At 35.7% G+C, this 17,082-nt stretch overlaps 1 protein-coding gene across 2 annotated transcripts in view; it reads right to left on the bottom strand.

Moving 5' to 3' along the window:
* Positions 1-1,857: 1,857 nt before the first annotated feature.
* The window catches only part of LOC121405742 (serine/threonine-protein kinase 33-like), a 33,724-nt gene continuing 18,499 nt past the window's right edge, over positions 1,858-17,082 (bottom strand). For both annotated transcript variants that reach the window (XM_041596693.1, XM_041596694.1), the window contains exons 8-11: positions 15,894-16,006; positions 12,262-12,560; positions 10,981-11,043; positions 1,858-4,177 (exon numbers count right to left, since the gene is read on the bottom strand). In XM_041596693.1, the coding sequence (XP_041452627.1) occupies positions 3,956-4,177; positions 10,981-11,043; positions 12,262-12,560; positions 15,894-16,006 (697 nt within the window). In that variant the 3' untranslated portion in view covers positions 1,858-3,955. The remainder of the gene's footprint in view (positions 4,178-10,980; positions 11,044-12,261; positions 12,561-15,893; positions 16,007-17,082) is intronic.

The raw sequence follows: 17,082 nt of genomic DNA, 5'->3' as shown, positions 1-17,082 counted from the left end.
TTTGTGAATAATTATTCACTAGCTACTTTCAAAGTCAGCAAAGCTGCTTTCAAAGTCAGCAATGCTGCTATATCGAATCACATAATGCAGGCAAGACTGCCAGAGGCATTTCACTTATTATATAGATTCCAATAACCCAACAATGACATAACAATACTCCTACTACTACTACTACTACTACAACTACCCCTACTATTACTATGACTACCATGAGGTCTACTTCTATTATTTCTATTAAAACTACATGTAGGTCATTTAGAACATTCTTTTCCTTACAAGACAGAATACCTATAGGATTATTAGAATGATCCTCCATAGCTGCAGGCCTCTTGTAAGATGGAATGGGTAAGAAGCACACAATCATCTGGCTATTAAACACCCTGTAGCATGCAAATTAAATATTCTCAGTGAAGAGTGAGAGAAAAAAAAATCAGAATACCGGTAAGTACTGCCATTTCAAATGTATCCATAAATTAGGCCTAAAGACTGTCAAATGACATATTGCATGACATATCTTGATGAAAGTTATTTTCAAAGTTATCATATAGCAATTCATTGATGTAATAAACTCATAGAGTGGTATTCTAATAACCAACAAATGGTTTAATCCCAGTCTAAAGTAGAACCTTATAAACTTTGCTGGATTTCTTCCATGATAATGTACCATATAATCTTATGGCATGTTTGTATTTCTTATTCTCATTTCATGACACAGTAAATTGTTTTTGTTTACTTTTTTTCAGTATTAAAGACTGGATATTCACAATGAATAAGTTGACAACTTAACAAAAGTGTGGTTTACATAAGATTGACCGAGGGTTAAACAGTAAACCAAGAGTTAACTCAACCATGGCAATGGGAAAACAGAGTAACATTTGTAATTCTGAAGATTTGTAATTCCGAAGGTTCGTTATTCTGAAAGTTTGTTAATCCAAAGGTTTGTTTGTCCAAAAACAAAATAACATTCGTAATGCCCATGGTTCATCAGTACGAAAACGAAATAAGATTCATTAGTCCAAAAGTTTTTTTTAGTCCAAAAAACAAGATAACATTCATTTTTCCGAAAATGAAATTCATTTATTTTAGGAACAAAAACAGTGTTGTCATACAAAAATAACAGGACATTATGCAGTAACGGAGGATGATAGATGTGTATGGTGGGGTCAAAGCATGTATTCCATCAAGAAATGGTGCTTGGATCAAACATCACAATTTCAATTTTCTCTGAGCAATTGCTGCCTGATCGAGCGAATGGATTAAGGATGTTGGGGTCTGTGTGTTGGTCACATGTGAATAACCTCCAGATAAGGGGTGTCATTTTTAACAGCTTGTGCTGCTTATGATAAAAAAATATCCGAAGGGAGAAATGCCTTTTAATAAAGGGAAACTGCCCTTTTTCAAATTGAAATGTGCTCTTTTTGCAATTAAATACTCTTTTTGAAGTAAAAAATACATTTCAGGTAAGAAAATCACATTGTTTTGGTGCGAATCGCCTCTGTAGTAGGGTACTTACCCTTTCATGTCTAGTTATAAAAATGCTCTGAATTTCCAGTTTTTATGTTGGAATATCCTACATTTTCAGCTCGCATTAATTCTTTAGTTAGATACACATCTTTTTCAAACTTACGAGAAATGCTCGGAGTGTTTAACTTTAATTTATTTATGTCCAAGAGTTTGAGCTTGCGAGTAGGGCTCGCAACATCTTGCGTAAGATGCCCTTTTAACAGTATGGCCTAATTACTTTTAGCCCCATAATTGACCAAAAAGTAAATTTCAGAATTTCAGATTTGATTTCTTTTCTAAATCGCATAAAAAAAGACTAAAATATATAATAACAATCAGAAATCACTTCAAAAAGGCTTTGCTCAACTTCATTACTACAATACATACAATGACATCACACAGAGGTATTTTAAGGCCAAACTGACAAATTTAAGGACTGTAATATCATAGTGAAAATATCACCAAAAGCCCATTATGATACATAAGTGTCCCTCTTTTTGGCTTTGCCCCCCAAAGGAAAATATGTTCCGCCATGACATTGCCTCATAACAATTGAAAATGAAACAGTGTTTCTACCCCCCCCCTTCCCATCACACTTGGCCTTACCGTTTTCCCGGTTTCGCCACAGATTATTTCATTTTTTTGTTTATTACCGAACCTTATTTCATTTTTAAATTAACAAACCTTGTTTCATTTTTAGACGAAAATGAAATAATGAACCTAATTTCATTTTTGGACTAACAAACTTTCCAAATAATGAACCATATTTTGTTCTCGTATTAATGAACCTTCAGAATAACACCACAAATGTTGGGATTAACAAACCCTTGTTTGTTTTGGATTAATGAACATCAAGGTATAGGCAATTGAAGTGTTCCTTCAGAGGTGAAATCAGAATACCACTCATTTCAGTTTGATAAAGTTTTAAAGAATGGCATTCCACATACCGTTATGTACACTCAAGGCAATACATTTTATAGAATGAAAGGCAACAAACACATCCATTCTGCAAAACAAAGCCTTTTTCACTGTGACAATTATGGTAACAAATCTCATATAAAGTGAAAAAAATAAAATCAATTTTATATTACTTTGTATAAATATTTAGGTTGTGTCTTTTCACTCCACATCAAATGAAATATAGCACATATTTATACACTCATCAAAATTAAATAAAATATTGTTCTATATCGCATTAGTATCAGAAACATAAAATAAAGCCCTAGTCTTCCAAAACATATCCTAAAAAATAATAATTCAAACATAGGGTTAGAAAGTATTAATATGAAGTGAACTACATGTTAATAACTTCATAGTTGGTTGATTGTTTGACCCTAAAATATACATCCCAATGCAGAAAGAGTTGCATTAAAATGAAAATCCTAGAATCAAGTTGTGTTTGAGTTGTGTTAAACACAATTGTTACTTCAACCAGCCCTACAAGTTGAAAGGGGGACCAGTCTTTTATTTGTAGTTCAAAGTAAAAAGTCATTCATATACAGTTTCATACAACAAAATACTTGGTCAGTTTTAATAAAAATCACAATAATTTTTGGCAATAATCTCCTATAATTTTCTTTAAATGGTATCCAAAAAATACCAATTATATGAGTAAAGGCAATTGACTACTCATGAATAATTCCTCTTTGTGGTTTGTAATTAACAGAGAATTAAAATAGTACACATGTTAAACAACTCAAACATCTGAATTTACTCCTTTAAATAATTCAACCAATTTGTATAAGTAATAATGCCTTTAATTCACATAAAATCTCACCAAAACCAGAAATGTCACTGAAGAGGATGAATATCCTACCTCATGCTGTTACCATGGCAACACAATTTCCAAAATATGGGGAAAATAGTTCTTGCCCATCTTTATGTCAAATTTCAAGAGCACCTGTCAAAAACTGGAAGTAGTTCAAATTGCAATATTTTTACCCAATCATGCATATCTTTACCTCGAGATCAATATGTGTGCAAAATGTTACAACAATTCAATTAACAATTGATGAAGTTGTTTGATTCTCATTTGACACAAATTAACTGCCCAACCCACCACCAGAGTGATTCCTGATTCCCTTTAAATTTCTTATGGTAGAGGCATAATTAAAATCGCTGGAATTCAATAAGTATTCACGTCACAGTACATATATGTACCTGAGAATTTTGTCCTCTCACTACATTTCCAGGTATCTACTATTGGCATTACCACCAACTAAAAATATTAAATTATATTATCGAAAATCCCCCCCCAAAATCAAACTTGGCAATAATCACCAAATGTAACTTGAACATGCATAGAGCTGTAAATAGATCATCGCTGACGAAGAGAGAAAATGGCTTCTTTATTTCTGTACACACACAAACAAAACTTGCATTATTAAATACATGATCAATATAAAACTCTTGATAATATTTATACTTGACCCCTGACCCCATAGGCTTGTTCTCAGCTGATACCTGAACCTTTCTTTTTTGCACCACGTCCTGCATTTCCCCCACCACCTTTTGGTGAGGTTGGTTTTGTCCTTGAGCCTCCGACAGTCCTATGCGGTGATTTGCTTGGTGCTGTAGTCCGACTTCGGGGCGTTGTTGCCAATTTGGCATTTGTTGCAGAAGGAACAGAGAGTCCACTGCTTCGGGAAGTTCTGGATGATGTACCTTCAGTAGGCTGTATTAAGAAAGTTTGAATTTGAGTGTCAAATATGAATAGATGTCATTCTAATAACAAACTGGAGAGAATACACACAAACAAAGTATTTGTTTCTGATATTTATACAAGGTGCCGCATATTACAAATTTGGTGGTCTTCCATGTGGCCCTGTTAACTTAAGATCAACAAATAATATTAATAATGAAAATAAAAGGCAAGAATTGAACAAGATATAAATACAATATATACATACAAGCACAAAATGTATGTAAACATGTAACAAAATTATTGGCATCCTTGGAAATTATGTTCATTTGATAATTAACTTTGATCATTTGAATCAAATTTGTGAACTTAGATTTTTAAGGGAGAGCATAAAATAACTTAACATTAAATTAGAACAAAATAGATATTATTACCAAACATCAAAAGCGAGAGAATGATAACCAGTTAACACTGATACCAATGTTTTCTATATACATGTACCTATTTACACATTTTTCACTACATTTTGATTGCTCACAAGATTGCTGAAAATTCATACATTGACAAGGACCATGTCTAAAAATAAGATATGCATATGATTTCTCTGAAATATAGATATGCTTATATATATCCTTGGAATTAATTTAAACCTCAACTGCAGATAACAAACCTTTCATATTGTATTTAAGTAAGTGACATTTCAATAGAACTTTCAAGTTGGTCCCATACTGCATAGTCGATTTGACAGTCTCATAGGCTCAATACACCAACCTAGAAATGTTATTTCCGATGAAGTTTTTTTCTTGCTTCGTGTTCGTATGGGGTCCTAGAACAAATTCAGCTTGGTTGCCCAAAGTTGCCGTTTGGGCAATTTTGCTAATTTGCATAAATCCAAAATGGCCGCCAGATGCAATCTTGAAAACCTAACTTTTGAACCCCTGTCCACAAAATGATGAGTAATGACTCGTTTTAGGGGTTTAGAGATGTGTAGAACCGATTTCTGTAATCATTTTTGCAATATAAGTTCATCTTCAGGTCAAATCCAAGATGGCCGCCATATTCCATCTTGAAAAATGGACTTTTGTTCCCCTTGCCCCAGAATGACGAGTAATACCTCTATTTATAGGTTTTGGGGTGTGCAGAATCCATTTCTGCTTTCTATTTTGCAATATAATGTCATCTTCAGGTCAAATCCAAGATGGCCGCCATATGACGCCATCTTGAAATATCAATTGTTGAACCTTTTGCCCCAGAATCATGAATAATAACTCTATTCATGAGTCATTTGGTATGTTGATTCAATTCATGCAGTTATTTTGCACAAAGGATAATCTTAAGATCAAATCCAAGATGGCCGCCAACCGCCATCTTGAAAAATTATAGTACGAGGCTTATATACGTGTTAGAAGTAATGTAAAGGAATTTCAGTAAGAATGCTCATTTCTTTTATTAATTCTCAAGTTCAAGGTCAAGGTGAAGTTACACCTTAGATGTCAGATTTGAACATTAATTGCTCAACTTAGAATGAATCCTCTTTAGGTTTGGGCTATGATCCATTTCGAGTCTATTTTTATTTTTTTAAATCCATACCTTTGTACTGAAGAGGCTTTTAGGGTCTTATTTGAATTTGAAAGTGTTTTATCAATATTTTTCCTAAATCAATGTTTCCAATGATGGGCATCAGTTTGCCTTAAAAGACGATGGTATAGCGCTAGGCCTTACATTTTCGAGAGTGACTATAGAGCTCCACTCTAGAGTGGCAGTCTCTAGAGCAAATTTTTACACATGAAGGAGAATGGCGCTGAGACACGTTTATATAGAGATGCTGTCCTAGCCTTCCTCCAAGGCCTTTGGTCTGCCAATTTAGCATTCCGATTATTTTCTGACGTCTTGACCCCTGTACTAATTAGCTCTCCATAGAATGGCGACTATCATCTACACCTTCATAATTGTTAGTGTTTATGCCGGCAAGTTTTATGTCACGTTTGCAGGTGTCTTTTTAACAGAGGTGTGATCTACCGATGGGGTGCGACCAATCACACAGCTCACCTTACCTTGGCGAATCCAAGAAGGGATTTGCCAAGGTTTCATGCGGCAAACATGCCCCAACCACCTGAGGTGCCTTTGACTAAGGAGCGAGAATAAGCTTTTGATGCCAGCACGTACGCTGAAGGGCCTCTGTATTTTTCACTTTGTCCTGCCATTTAACGTGCATGATACGTCCGAGGCAGCTGACATGGAAGGTGTTTAGCCACTTTTCTTGGTCGGCGTACGTTTTCCAGGACTTACTTCCGTGCAGGAGCTTGGCCATGACTGTGACAGATTTTACAATCCTGATGCTTATCTGCTTGTCCTGTGAAAGGGGGCAAGAGACATATATATATAGTCGGTCCAAGATATAGGTGAGGAGTTCACCACAACCAGACGAGTGTGTGCTGTTGATATACATATCTGGAGGACAGTCGGTGCCTTGAGTCTATCAGGATTTCTGACTGTCTCAAAGGCTGATGGATGATCCAAACCCCTTACATGCACAGGACAGGCAGCTGTTATGCATGACTAGGCCTTGTATTCCCACTTCTTGAGAGGCAGGGGCGACATCGTTTCCGTAAAACATTTCACGAATGAGAAAAATCCTGACCGTGGAACAGTCTTGGGGAGCCTACCTTCTGCAGGAGGCTAAAGAGTGCACTCCTGCTGACCAAGTCAATGGCTCTTGTCAGGAGGAAAAGTCCAATAATAATTATAAAGAAAGTTAATAAGTGAACTAATTTTTTTGAAAAATTTTAATTCAAATAATATTTTAAAGTCATTTCACCGTAAAAGTATGGTTGCACAGAAATAAAAAAGGATAAAAATTCCCGGACATAAGCCTCGGACAGTAATTTTTCAAGATGGCGGTTGGCGGCTATCTTGGATTTGATCTGAAGATTATCCTTTGTGCAAAATAAGTGCATGAATTGAATCAACATACCAAATGACTCATGAATATAGTTATTATTCATGATTCTGGGGCAAAGGGTTCAACAATTTATATTTCAAGATGGCGTCATATGGCGGCCATCTTGGATCTGACCTGAAGATGACATTATATTGCAAAATAGAAAGCAGAAATGGATTCTGCACACCCAAAACCCCTAAATAGAGGTATTACTCGTCATTCTGGGGCAAGGGGAACAAAAGCCAATTTTTCAAGATGGAATATGGTGACCATCTTGGATTTGACCTGAAGATGAACTTATATTGCAAAAATGATACAGAAATCTGTTCTACACATCTCTAAACCCCTAAAACGAGTCATTACTCATCATTTTGTGGACAGGGGTTCGAAAGTTAGGTTTTCAGGATGGCATCTAGCGGCCATTTTGGATTTATGCAAATTAGCAAAATTGCCCAAACGGCAACTTTGGGCAACCAAGCTGAATTTGTTCTAGGACCCCATAGGAACATGGATAAAAAAAAAACTTCATCGGAAAGAACATTTCTAGGTTCGGAAAATGTCAAATCGACTAGCAGGGGTGTGAGTGGTCACAAATAAAAAAAGTCTGAAAAATGCTGAAGAGTGTTGAAAAAGTCTGACATACTGTAGAACGAGCTCCCACACTTTTTGTACAGAGGAAAGCCAAAAATAAGCTCAAATCAAGCTGAAAATCAAATTTGAAAAAAATCTGAAATCAGCTAAATATCTGAACTCTCACACCCCTATTAAATACTATTATCCCTGAAATTGAATGACTATCTTTGTACATGTACATATCTGTCCTACATTTAGGTTCCTTAACAGCATGTCTTGTACAGTGATCATGTAGCGAGCTGACATGTTGTATGTTGGTGCCATGTCATGCAGTGATTTATACATCATCACTGCACGTCCAAACTGGTTGAAGAGGGGTAAGATGGGAGGCTGGTAGGCTGACAATTATTAAACTGTTGTAATAATCCCAATGTGAAGTTACAAATGAGTTGAAAAGGCACTCTGGTTCAGATACTTTCTAAGTTTGCCAATTCTGTAAATACCAAAAGGATGCCACTCTGCAGACCTTACGAATATGTTCCCTCAAGTCTAATGCATCATTTACTATGACACCAAGATCTCTGATAGACTCAGTAGGACTGATGACAGCTCCATCAATTGTGATGATCATGTTGGAACATACTCCTTGCTCCCTTTATTACACTAATTTTTTTTGAGCAGTTTTGATAACCTTTTCCACATGTTCTGTACATCGCAACTCATCAATAAACACCAAGGCACTTGACATCTTTAAATCTTTTCAGACAACTGCCCTTTGGTGTGACAGAAAAATCTTCCACTCCACTGAGAATCGATTGTGGTCCAATAAGCATCACATTCGTCTTATCAGCGTTATTAAGAACTAGACAGTTTATAGTTACCCATAAAAATACACTTTTCATACATTTCTTCTACTTCTACTAAAGCATTAGTTCCGCTGACCATACGAGTTGTGTCGTCGGCATACATATCAATAACGCCATCATGAATACGTTTTGGTAAACTATCGAGAAAAGAAGTGGCCCAAGGTTGGAGCCTTGTGGGACTCCCATTCTCACTTTTGACAAATTTGAAGTAGTCCCTTTAAAACAAATCGTCTGTTCTTGATTAGATTAGTATGATACAAACCATTGGACACTGCTATCAGAACAGCCAATACCATTCAATTTTTGTAACAAAATACCATGATCAACGGTATTGTGCTTTCCTCAAATCAATAAAAGCAACACCTATTAATTTGTTATCGATATTCAATGATCACTGGTTAAATTAATGTAACTCCAATAGAGCTGTTGCAGTTGAGCGAAAAGGACAAAAACCTGATTGATTACGATGTATTATTTCATTACGGTCAAGACAAGGCATACATGTAAGTGAAGTTGTGTCTCGCCCATAAATATCGTGATCTATGAGAACATGCAAAAGAATTGTATCAAAAGTACATTGCAAAATATCTGGGATGGAATAACATTTGTCATGACCTTCGACTGCAGCATATAATGCAGGTCCCCTAACTACATCTACATGTTCATGTACCATCCAGGTTTGGTTGAAAAGTGACTTACGGTTGCAGAGTAATCTGTCATAAGAGAGTCTTCAATCTTATATATCCAACTACAAATGTACTTTAAGTGAGAAAGTTTAATGGTTCTTTGTTTTATTGCTGGGATGGATCATTTTCTAAATCAAGTAGTTTATCAGTGAGTTAACTACTATCTGGTTCAAATTTCAACTGCATGTTGCCATAACAAGACGTAGATACTCTGGCCAACCCTGTTTAACTTTTGTCAGTGGAAGAGTATTGAAATCTGGCGCAGATGATCCTACAAATTCAGTGTAGGACTTTTGTTGTGGTGTAGGTAATTGCCTTCGATGTCACTCAATGTAGCGTCGTAGGTTGAACAGCCTGCCCTGCCTTGTTGATGTGGACTCCATCCCTGCCAAGATGCCTATCACTTATATCATTGTCAAAAAAACTCCAACTCCTACAACGTGCAGCTCTCTTCAAACGCTCATTTACTTTATCCACAAGGCCTCTGGTAAACCGATTCCCATCTGTAGTGTATGATACCAGACAGGCAGACTCCTAATCCCTTTGTTGAAATCACATCAGCCAGGGCAATGATTTCATCGGCAGTAGAAGAAATTCCAATCTCGTTTGACAAATCGTTTGACCCAACATGTAAAATGACATCTCCATTAGCCTTTACATCTTCAGTAGCCTTCCTTGGGGATATGTAAGCCACCTTTGCTCCTGGTTTAGAGTGACAGACAACCTTACATTTTCTGCTCAAGATTCAACCCTCAATGTGCTTTAATCATCGAGTCAACTTCAATTATTACATACGGTAGCTCGTTCAAATGACTTTGCAATGCCCTCATCGAATAGGTTGGCTAGATATCACTGAACTCAAAGACATTGGCGGCAGTTCTTCCTCTCCTGGGGACAGCATCAGATACATCTAGGTCTGTCATGCGGGATTGGTGATGTCTTTCTCAGTATTCATTTAATTGTTTGGTTGTTGACAGAGCGGTAAAAGCTTCGAGCCATTGCCTTCCCTAAGTTCAAAGACAGTATCAGAAACTTCACAAAGGCGATGACAGTGATGTAATTAACATCGTCTGATTTGGTCAGTAGTGGATATTGCACTTGTAGACTGTGCTTGAAGAGAGTTTCCAGCTTCCTCAAGAACATCAAACTCGTTCACGGGTGGCATGGTATAAACCAACCAGGGTGATGTTTCATAAAGCTGTTTGTAAAGTTACGCACACCTTTTAGCACAACTGAAACTAATTCTTAGGTGCTAAATCAGGTACATAGGGATATCATTTAGCACAAGTAATGATCACCAGTTGTGTGTAAAGTCACTCGAAACTTTCGAACAGTTTTATAAAATGGGCCCCAGGTCTTCTTCGTGATAGTGTTTATTATATCACTAACTAAAGTTCTGTTTCTCTTTCACAAGTTCTTTATGCTCAATCTTCGATTCTAGCTTCAAAATCCTTTTGGCAAGGTCATGGACACATTAATGTTTACAATCTCCAAAAAATATGAACAAATAATTCCTATTTACAACATTGTGGTCAGGTTTTTTCCTGATGAATAGAAAATACACCAGTCTTACAGAGAGCTACAACAAATGCCAGTTGTTAGTTTTGATTTGATGAATCACAATTCAAGAACAAGAAAAACAACATAATTTATCGGCAGGTAAGAGACAAAAATAACTTGCTTTTTATTCAACCCCTGATTAAGGTCTTGGTCATGAATGAAATACAAAGATTGCCCATGAATTATTGATAGCATTGGGTTTTTACTTACACTTAATTTTGATCTTGATACACCTGAAGTTTTCTTGGTTTGGACTGAAGACTGTTTGGATTGCTGGAAGAAATGAAAATCATTTATTATTATTATTATCATTGTACAACACCTTGTTGAACACAAGCAAATGAGAGGCTCTATGTCAAACAATCATACCATTGCACATGTACCGTTCAAGATGTCACAGACGTCATTATATGATTCCTTATTATCATCTATAGATAAATATAGGAAAACAATAATTATTGTTCACATTTGGCTAACTTCCAAGTTGTACATAAAAAAATAAATGTACGTAACAATTTCTAATTCATGCAATGTTGCTAGAAATCAGTAGGCTTTAATGGTTTTTTGAAACTAGACATCTCAAAGTATGTTTTTACATTTCAGTTACATAAAAACATTCATACTGTCTTGAAATACAGTGAATTTAGTACTTTGAAATAAAGAGAGGAACAGAATACATGTACATTGTGCAGAAAACATTCCTTTTGTTTGTTTCTCATCTTTCATACTGGTTTTTAATATTTCAACCTGTTTATGAGAATATGCCAATGTTCCATGTTTGTAGGCATATTACCTAGTGCTTAAAGGACAAGTCCAACCCAAGAAAAAGTTGATTTGAATAAGAAAAGTAAAATCCAATGATCATAACACTGAAAGTTTCAACAAAATCTGATGTAAAATAAAGCTACGACATTCAAAGTTTTCTTAATTTCACAAAACAGTTATTTGCACATCCTGGTGAGTATGCAAAAGAGGAGACTGATGACGTCATCCACTTACTATATCTTTTGTATTTTATTATATGAAATATGAAATATTCTATTTTTCTCCTCATTGTCAAGTGAAACAACTATTAATTCCTTCGTAACATGTGGAATGAGCATTGTTTGATACTACATGATTCAGTAAAGTTGGTCATTATTCTCAAATCTATAAAAACAAGAAATAATGTATCACTCAAACAATAAAAAAACAAAAGAAATAGTGAGTGATGGGCATCATCGATTTTCTCATTTGAGTTGTCCATATCACTGTTTTGTGAAAATAAGCAAAACTTATGAGAAAAAGTTACGACAAAAAGTGTCATAACTTTCTTATTTTACATACGATTTTGATGAAATTTTCACCATTTTGCTAGTTTGATATTTCTCCATTTATCAAAATAAAAATTTTCTGGGGTGGACTTGACCATTAAGGTCGTCATCAGTCATAAACAGGATTATCTGCACTCTCTCTCTTTCTCTCTCTATCTATCTATACTTGTCAACTTACCCTTGATGCTGTTGATGACCCTGACTGCTGATTAATCTTTCCTTTCTCTTTATCTTTTTCTTTGACATTGTTATTCATTGAATCATCATTCCCTCCATCAGCACTATCTGCTGTCTCTTCTTCTTTATCCTCCAGTAATAAGTCATTCTTCCATTGTTTCATCATCTCTAGTACATTAGTAGGTCCATTGTTCATTGGTCGTGATCGGTCACCCGTGATCCAGGGATGGTCCAAGAGTTCACTCGCTGTCAGACGATGAGCAGGGTCAACCTTTAGAAGCCCTTGAATTGCATTTTTGGCTGGAGATAGAAAGGTAATAATCATGAACACAAACGACCTACTAAACTACCACAGCTGTACTATGCTCATTAAATGTTCAAGAAATATTATTTTTCAACGAACTAAACTCTAATCCATATAAAGTGCTCAAGATCTCATTCTGGAAGTGACATTATCTGTTAATCAGAGTTAGTATCAACCACACTTGACTACATATCATGATAATACATCCCACAGCTCAACACATGCTCATAATAATGTAATTCCTTGTTTGCATATGATAGCTTTGCATTGCCATTCTTGCACTGACGATGATGCAGCATGTCTAGCAATGCATCTCATTCAATTTCAATTCAATTCTGGTTTTATTGCAAGAAATGGATACATTTATGTCCAAAGACTTAAATTATCATATTTATGAAGTAAAAAAATGTGCATGGACATTAATTTGATCAAAATCGGTTTAAACCCGTCAATGGGTTATGAAATATAATACACTACCAAGACTGATATTCAGTTCTGGCAAAACTAAAAACACAGTTCCTTTTTTAGCTCACTAATGATTTGAAAATCTACGAAACATACGTGACCAGGAACTACAAACCCACAAAAACTCGCCAGAAATGAGATTTTAGTCAAATAGCCCTTCTGAAAGAAAAGATTCTAAACATTATAATGATATATAGCTAATGCACAATGGTTTATCCTAACCCACACAAGAGGAGAATGTTCCCTCCTATGGAACATTCCTTTTGAGAAAAGAATTACCAGTCTATCAAGAAGAGCACTTACTCTTCCACTATTGTATACATGTACTATAGACCAAAGGAAGACTAACTAGGGCAACAATGATGTGGAGCTCATCAAGCATCTTGCAACAAAATTTAACACAATTTTTTATTTCAGTCCAGTTTACACTGTTGTAAATTATATTGCTGACTTAAATTGAGGAAACAAAATTGAAATTGATGAAATGAAAGAGAAACATTTTTGTAATTTATGAATAAATTTTGTAAACATTAGCAATTTAGCATAAATAATTTTCTTGTAAAAATGTCTGAATTACGTGTAGAACCTAGGTAAACCTCATGTAGCTCTCAGATGGAAAAAAAATCAGTCAACGAATAAATAAGAAGCAGTTTTTGTGATTTTTGAAAAAATATACATAAGTTGGCATATTCAATAAATTTCAAAATTCTGTGTAGAAACTTTGTATCCCCACCTAGAGCAATCATATAAAGCAAACAGAATTGAAATTGATCAACAAATGAGAATTTTGTTATGTGGTTTATGAATGAATTTTGAACAAGAACAATACACTTTCAGAGTTAGGGTGGTAATTCAAAAAATGCCTTCAACATGGTCAAAGTTCACTGACCATAAATGACTTTTGACCTTTGTCATGTGACCTAAAACTCGCACAGGATGTTCAGTGATACTTAATTACTCTTACGTCCAAGTCTTATGAATCAGATCCATAAACTTTTGAAGTTATGATAGTAAATCAACTAATACCCCAATTTGGTCAAAGTTCATTGACCCTACAAAATAACCTTTGACCTTGGTCATGAGACTTGAAACTCAGGCAGGATGTTCAGTAATACTTGATTACCCTTATGACCAAATTTCATGAACTAGTTCCATTTACTTACTAAAGTTATAAAAAAAAAATCAAAAACTGTACCTTCGATTAATATTTGACCAATAGTCTCACTCTGCTTTGCAGTTGAGACAAAAATCACCCTTTACTTAGATTTGATTGGTACATTTAAATTTTTACAGTAAATCGGGAAGAGTATGCTCTTTAAGAAAACTCCAAAATCTAAAATTTGAACATTCTGACTAAAATACTCTTAATTGGCTCCAATTGAAGATCACTCAGTGCGGCTATTTGTGTGTTTTGTGGTGCTGGGTTACATAATAATAGGCATAGTACCATATATCTAGAAATATTCTATTCCCAGGCGCATTGTTTACAATCATTATTACCCCAGCTTTAGCTCGAGCTGCCTTTCAGCGCTCAGTGCATTCAAGGAATCAATCCTACCTGGTACCCATTCACCTCACCTGGGTTGAGTGCATCACAATGTGGATAAATTTCTTGCAGAAGGAAATTATGCCATGGCTGGGATTCGAACCCACGACCCTCTGTTTCACAGTCATAAGACTAATCCACTGGGCCACAATGCTCCATAATATACATATATTTGAATTGTATTCAGTAATGCGACCATCAGAGAAGCCAACTTTTTAAAATCAGAATTACGGAGGATTTGCAACCGACACCAAATTATGTGCGCATAGCGCACATCTCGAGCGCAGAGCACTCAACCCTTGCGGCCGGGGTTTCTAGATGCTCTCTGGTGCAATCTGACCCTTATTTTGGAGCATTTCACATGTTTTAAAAAAACATTGTTCCCACTTTTTAATATAAAGATTAAAGAAAAATATGCATTTTTACATGTAAAAAAAATGAGGGGACAATAGAAGAAAAGTACCTGTTCAACAATAATAATGAGGAATTATAATAATCCAGTAAAAAAAAGCTCAGCGCAGATAACGTCTTCCTCCTCACTGGTCCCTTGCTTGGTGAAATAGTCAACAGGGTACGAGCTGGAGCTAGAACTAAGATCTCGTCTTCGCAATATCCATATTCCCTGAAATGTCCACGCTGCAAACTGTGCAAAATGCATGGTAAATTCCTCTTTCTGACTTCAAAATACACGGGTACTGGAGACTGTATTCAGTCTTATACTTTTGAGACCATTTCATGGTCTTCTTTTATTGATTTTCCGCCATTTCGTGTCAATATCAACCCATCAATACGCCGAAATCTTGCACCGATATTCCACCACATGACTCGAAAAATCCAGCGGCCGCGAGCGCACACGCCTCGCGAAGCTAGCCGGGCCTACCGGCCTGGTGCACAGTGGATTCCTGTTGGGCATATCACATGCACCAGCTTTTTGCTGCTCCTTATTTGTTTGCCTTTCACACAGAATTTAGTAGCAGCGAACGTAATGGAGTTACTACATGCTAAAGTTAGCAGACGATACATGTACTTTCAATTTGATCAATGCAAAAAAATCGTAATTTCAGGAGGATAAGGATGGTAATCGTAAGGGCGGGAGTTGGCAGGGGGTTGGCATCTCTGGTCACCATGCAATAAATCAGCAAAACATGAATTTCACATTCTTTTCATTACTTGTAGTTGAGAACACGTTGAGCCATGAAAGATGCAATTCAAATATGGTTTATATACTCAAAGTATAAAACAATCCAAACTAAGCCCATCCATTTCCTATACATTGTAAATACACTGGGATAAATTCAAGGTAAAAAAATGTGAATACCTTCATCACTAATCCTCTTCCATGCATTAGTAGAGAAATCTAGATCTCCTTTCCTGATAGAATCATAGAGACTTTCCTCATCTTGACCAGTGAATGGAGGCTCACCACACATCCTACAAAACAATAAACACTTCATTAGAATCACTATTAAAGACATATGTGTAAGTTAACGTTATACACATGTTATTTGAAAAAAAACAAAGGAGAGATGAAATATGTACAGTGATGCGAGATGCCTTTCTATCAACCTAAAAAGTCTTGTTTGAGTCTTGTTTCAGTGGGCAGTGCTCGCTCAAGCATGAATAGCTTTCCAACTTTTTGGTGTCATTTGAAAGTTGACTTTATTGGCTTTCCATATATGTGAGTCTTTGTCCCCAAAGTGTTAGATTTTTTATTTGGCAGCCATTTCAAAAGTGTATATTTTTTTGGGGGGACGCACTGTATGTAAGGTACTTACAGTAGGAAAGCGATGACACCTATACTCCATATATAAGGTACATACAATAGAAAAGCAATGACACCTACCGGTATACTCCATATATAAGGTACTTACAATAGGAAAGCAATGACACCTATACTCCATATATAAGGTACATACAGAAGGAAAGCAATGACACCTATACTCCATATATAAGGTACTTACAATAGGAAAGCAACGACACCTATACTCCATATATAAGGTACTTACAGTAGGAAAGCAATGACACCTATACTCCATATATTAGGTACTTACAATAGGAAAGCAACGACACCTATACTCCATATATAAGATACTTACAATAGGAAAGCAATGACACCTATACTCCATATATTAGGTACTTACAATAGGAAAGCAACGACACCTATACTCCATATACAAGGTACTTACAATAGGAAAGCAATGACACCTATATATATAAGGTACTTACAATAGGAAAGCAATGACACCTATATATAAGGTACTTACAATAGGAAAGCAATGACACCTATACTCCATATATAAGATACTTATAATAGGAAAGCAATGACACCTATACGCCATATATAAGGTACTTACAATAGGAAAGCAATGACACCTATACTCCATATATAAGGTACTTACAATAGGAAAGCGATGACAGCTATATTCCATACATAAGGTACTTACAAAAGGAAAGCAATGACACCTATACTCCATATACAAGGTACTTACAATAGGAAAGCAATGACA

Source organism: Lytechinus variegatus, chromosome 19 (assembly GCF_018143015.1).
Source record: "Lytechinus variegatus isolate NC3 chromosome 19, Lvar_3.0, whole genome shotgun sequence".
NCBI classification, from domain to species: domain Eukaryota; kingdom Metazoa; phylum Echinodermata; class Echinoidea; order Temnopleuroida; family Toxopneustidae; genus Lytechinus; species Lytechinus variegatus.
Note: the sequence above shows the minus strand (reverse complement) of the source record. Positions and strands in the feature narration are given on the sequence as shown.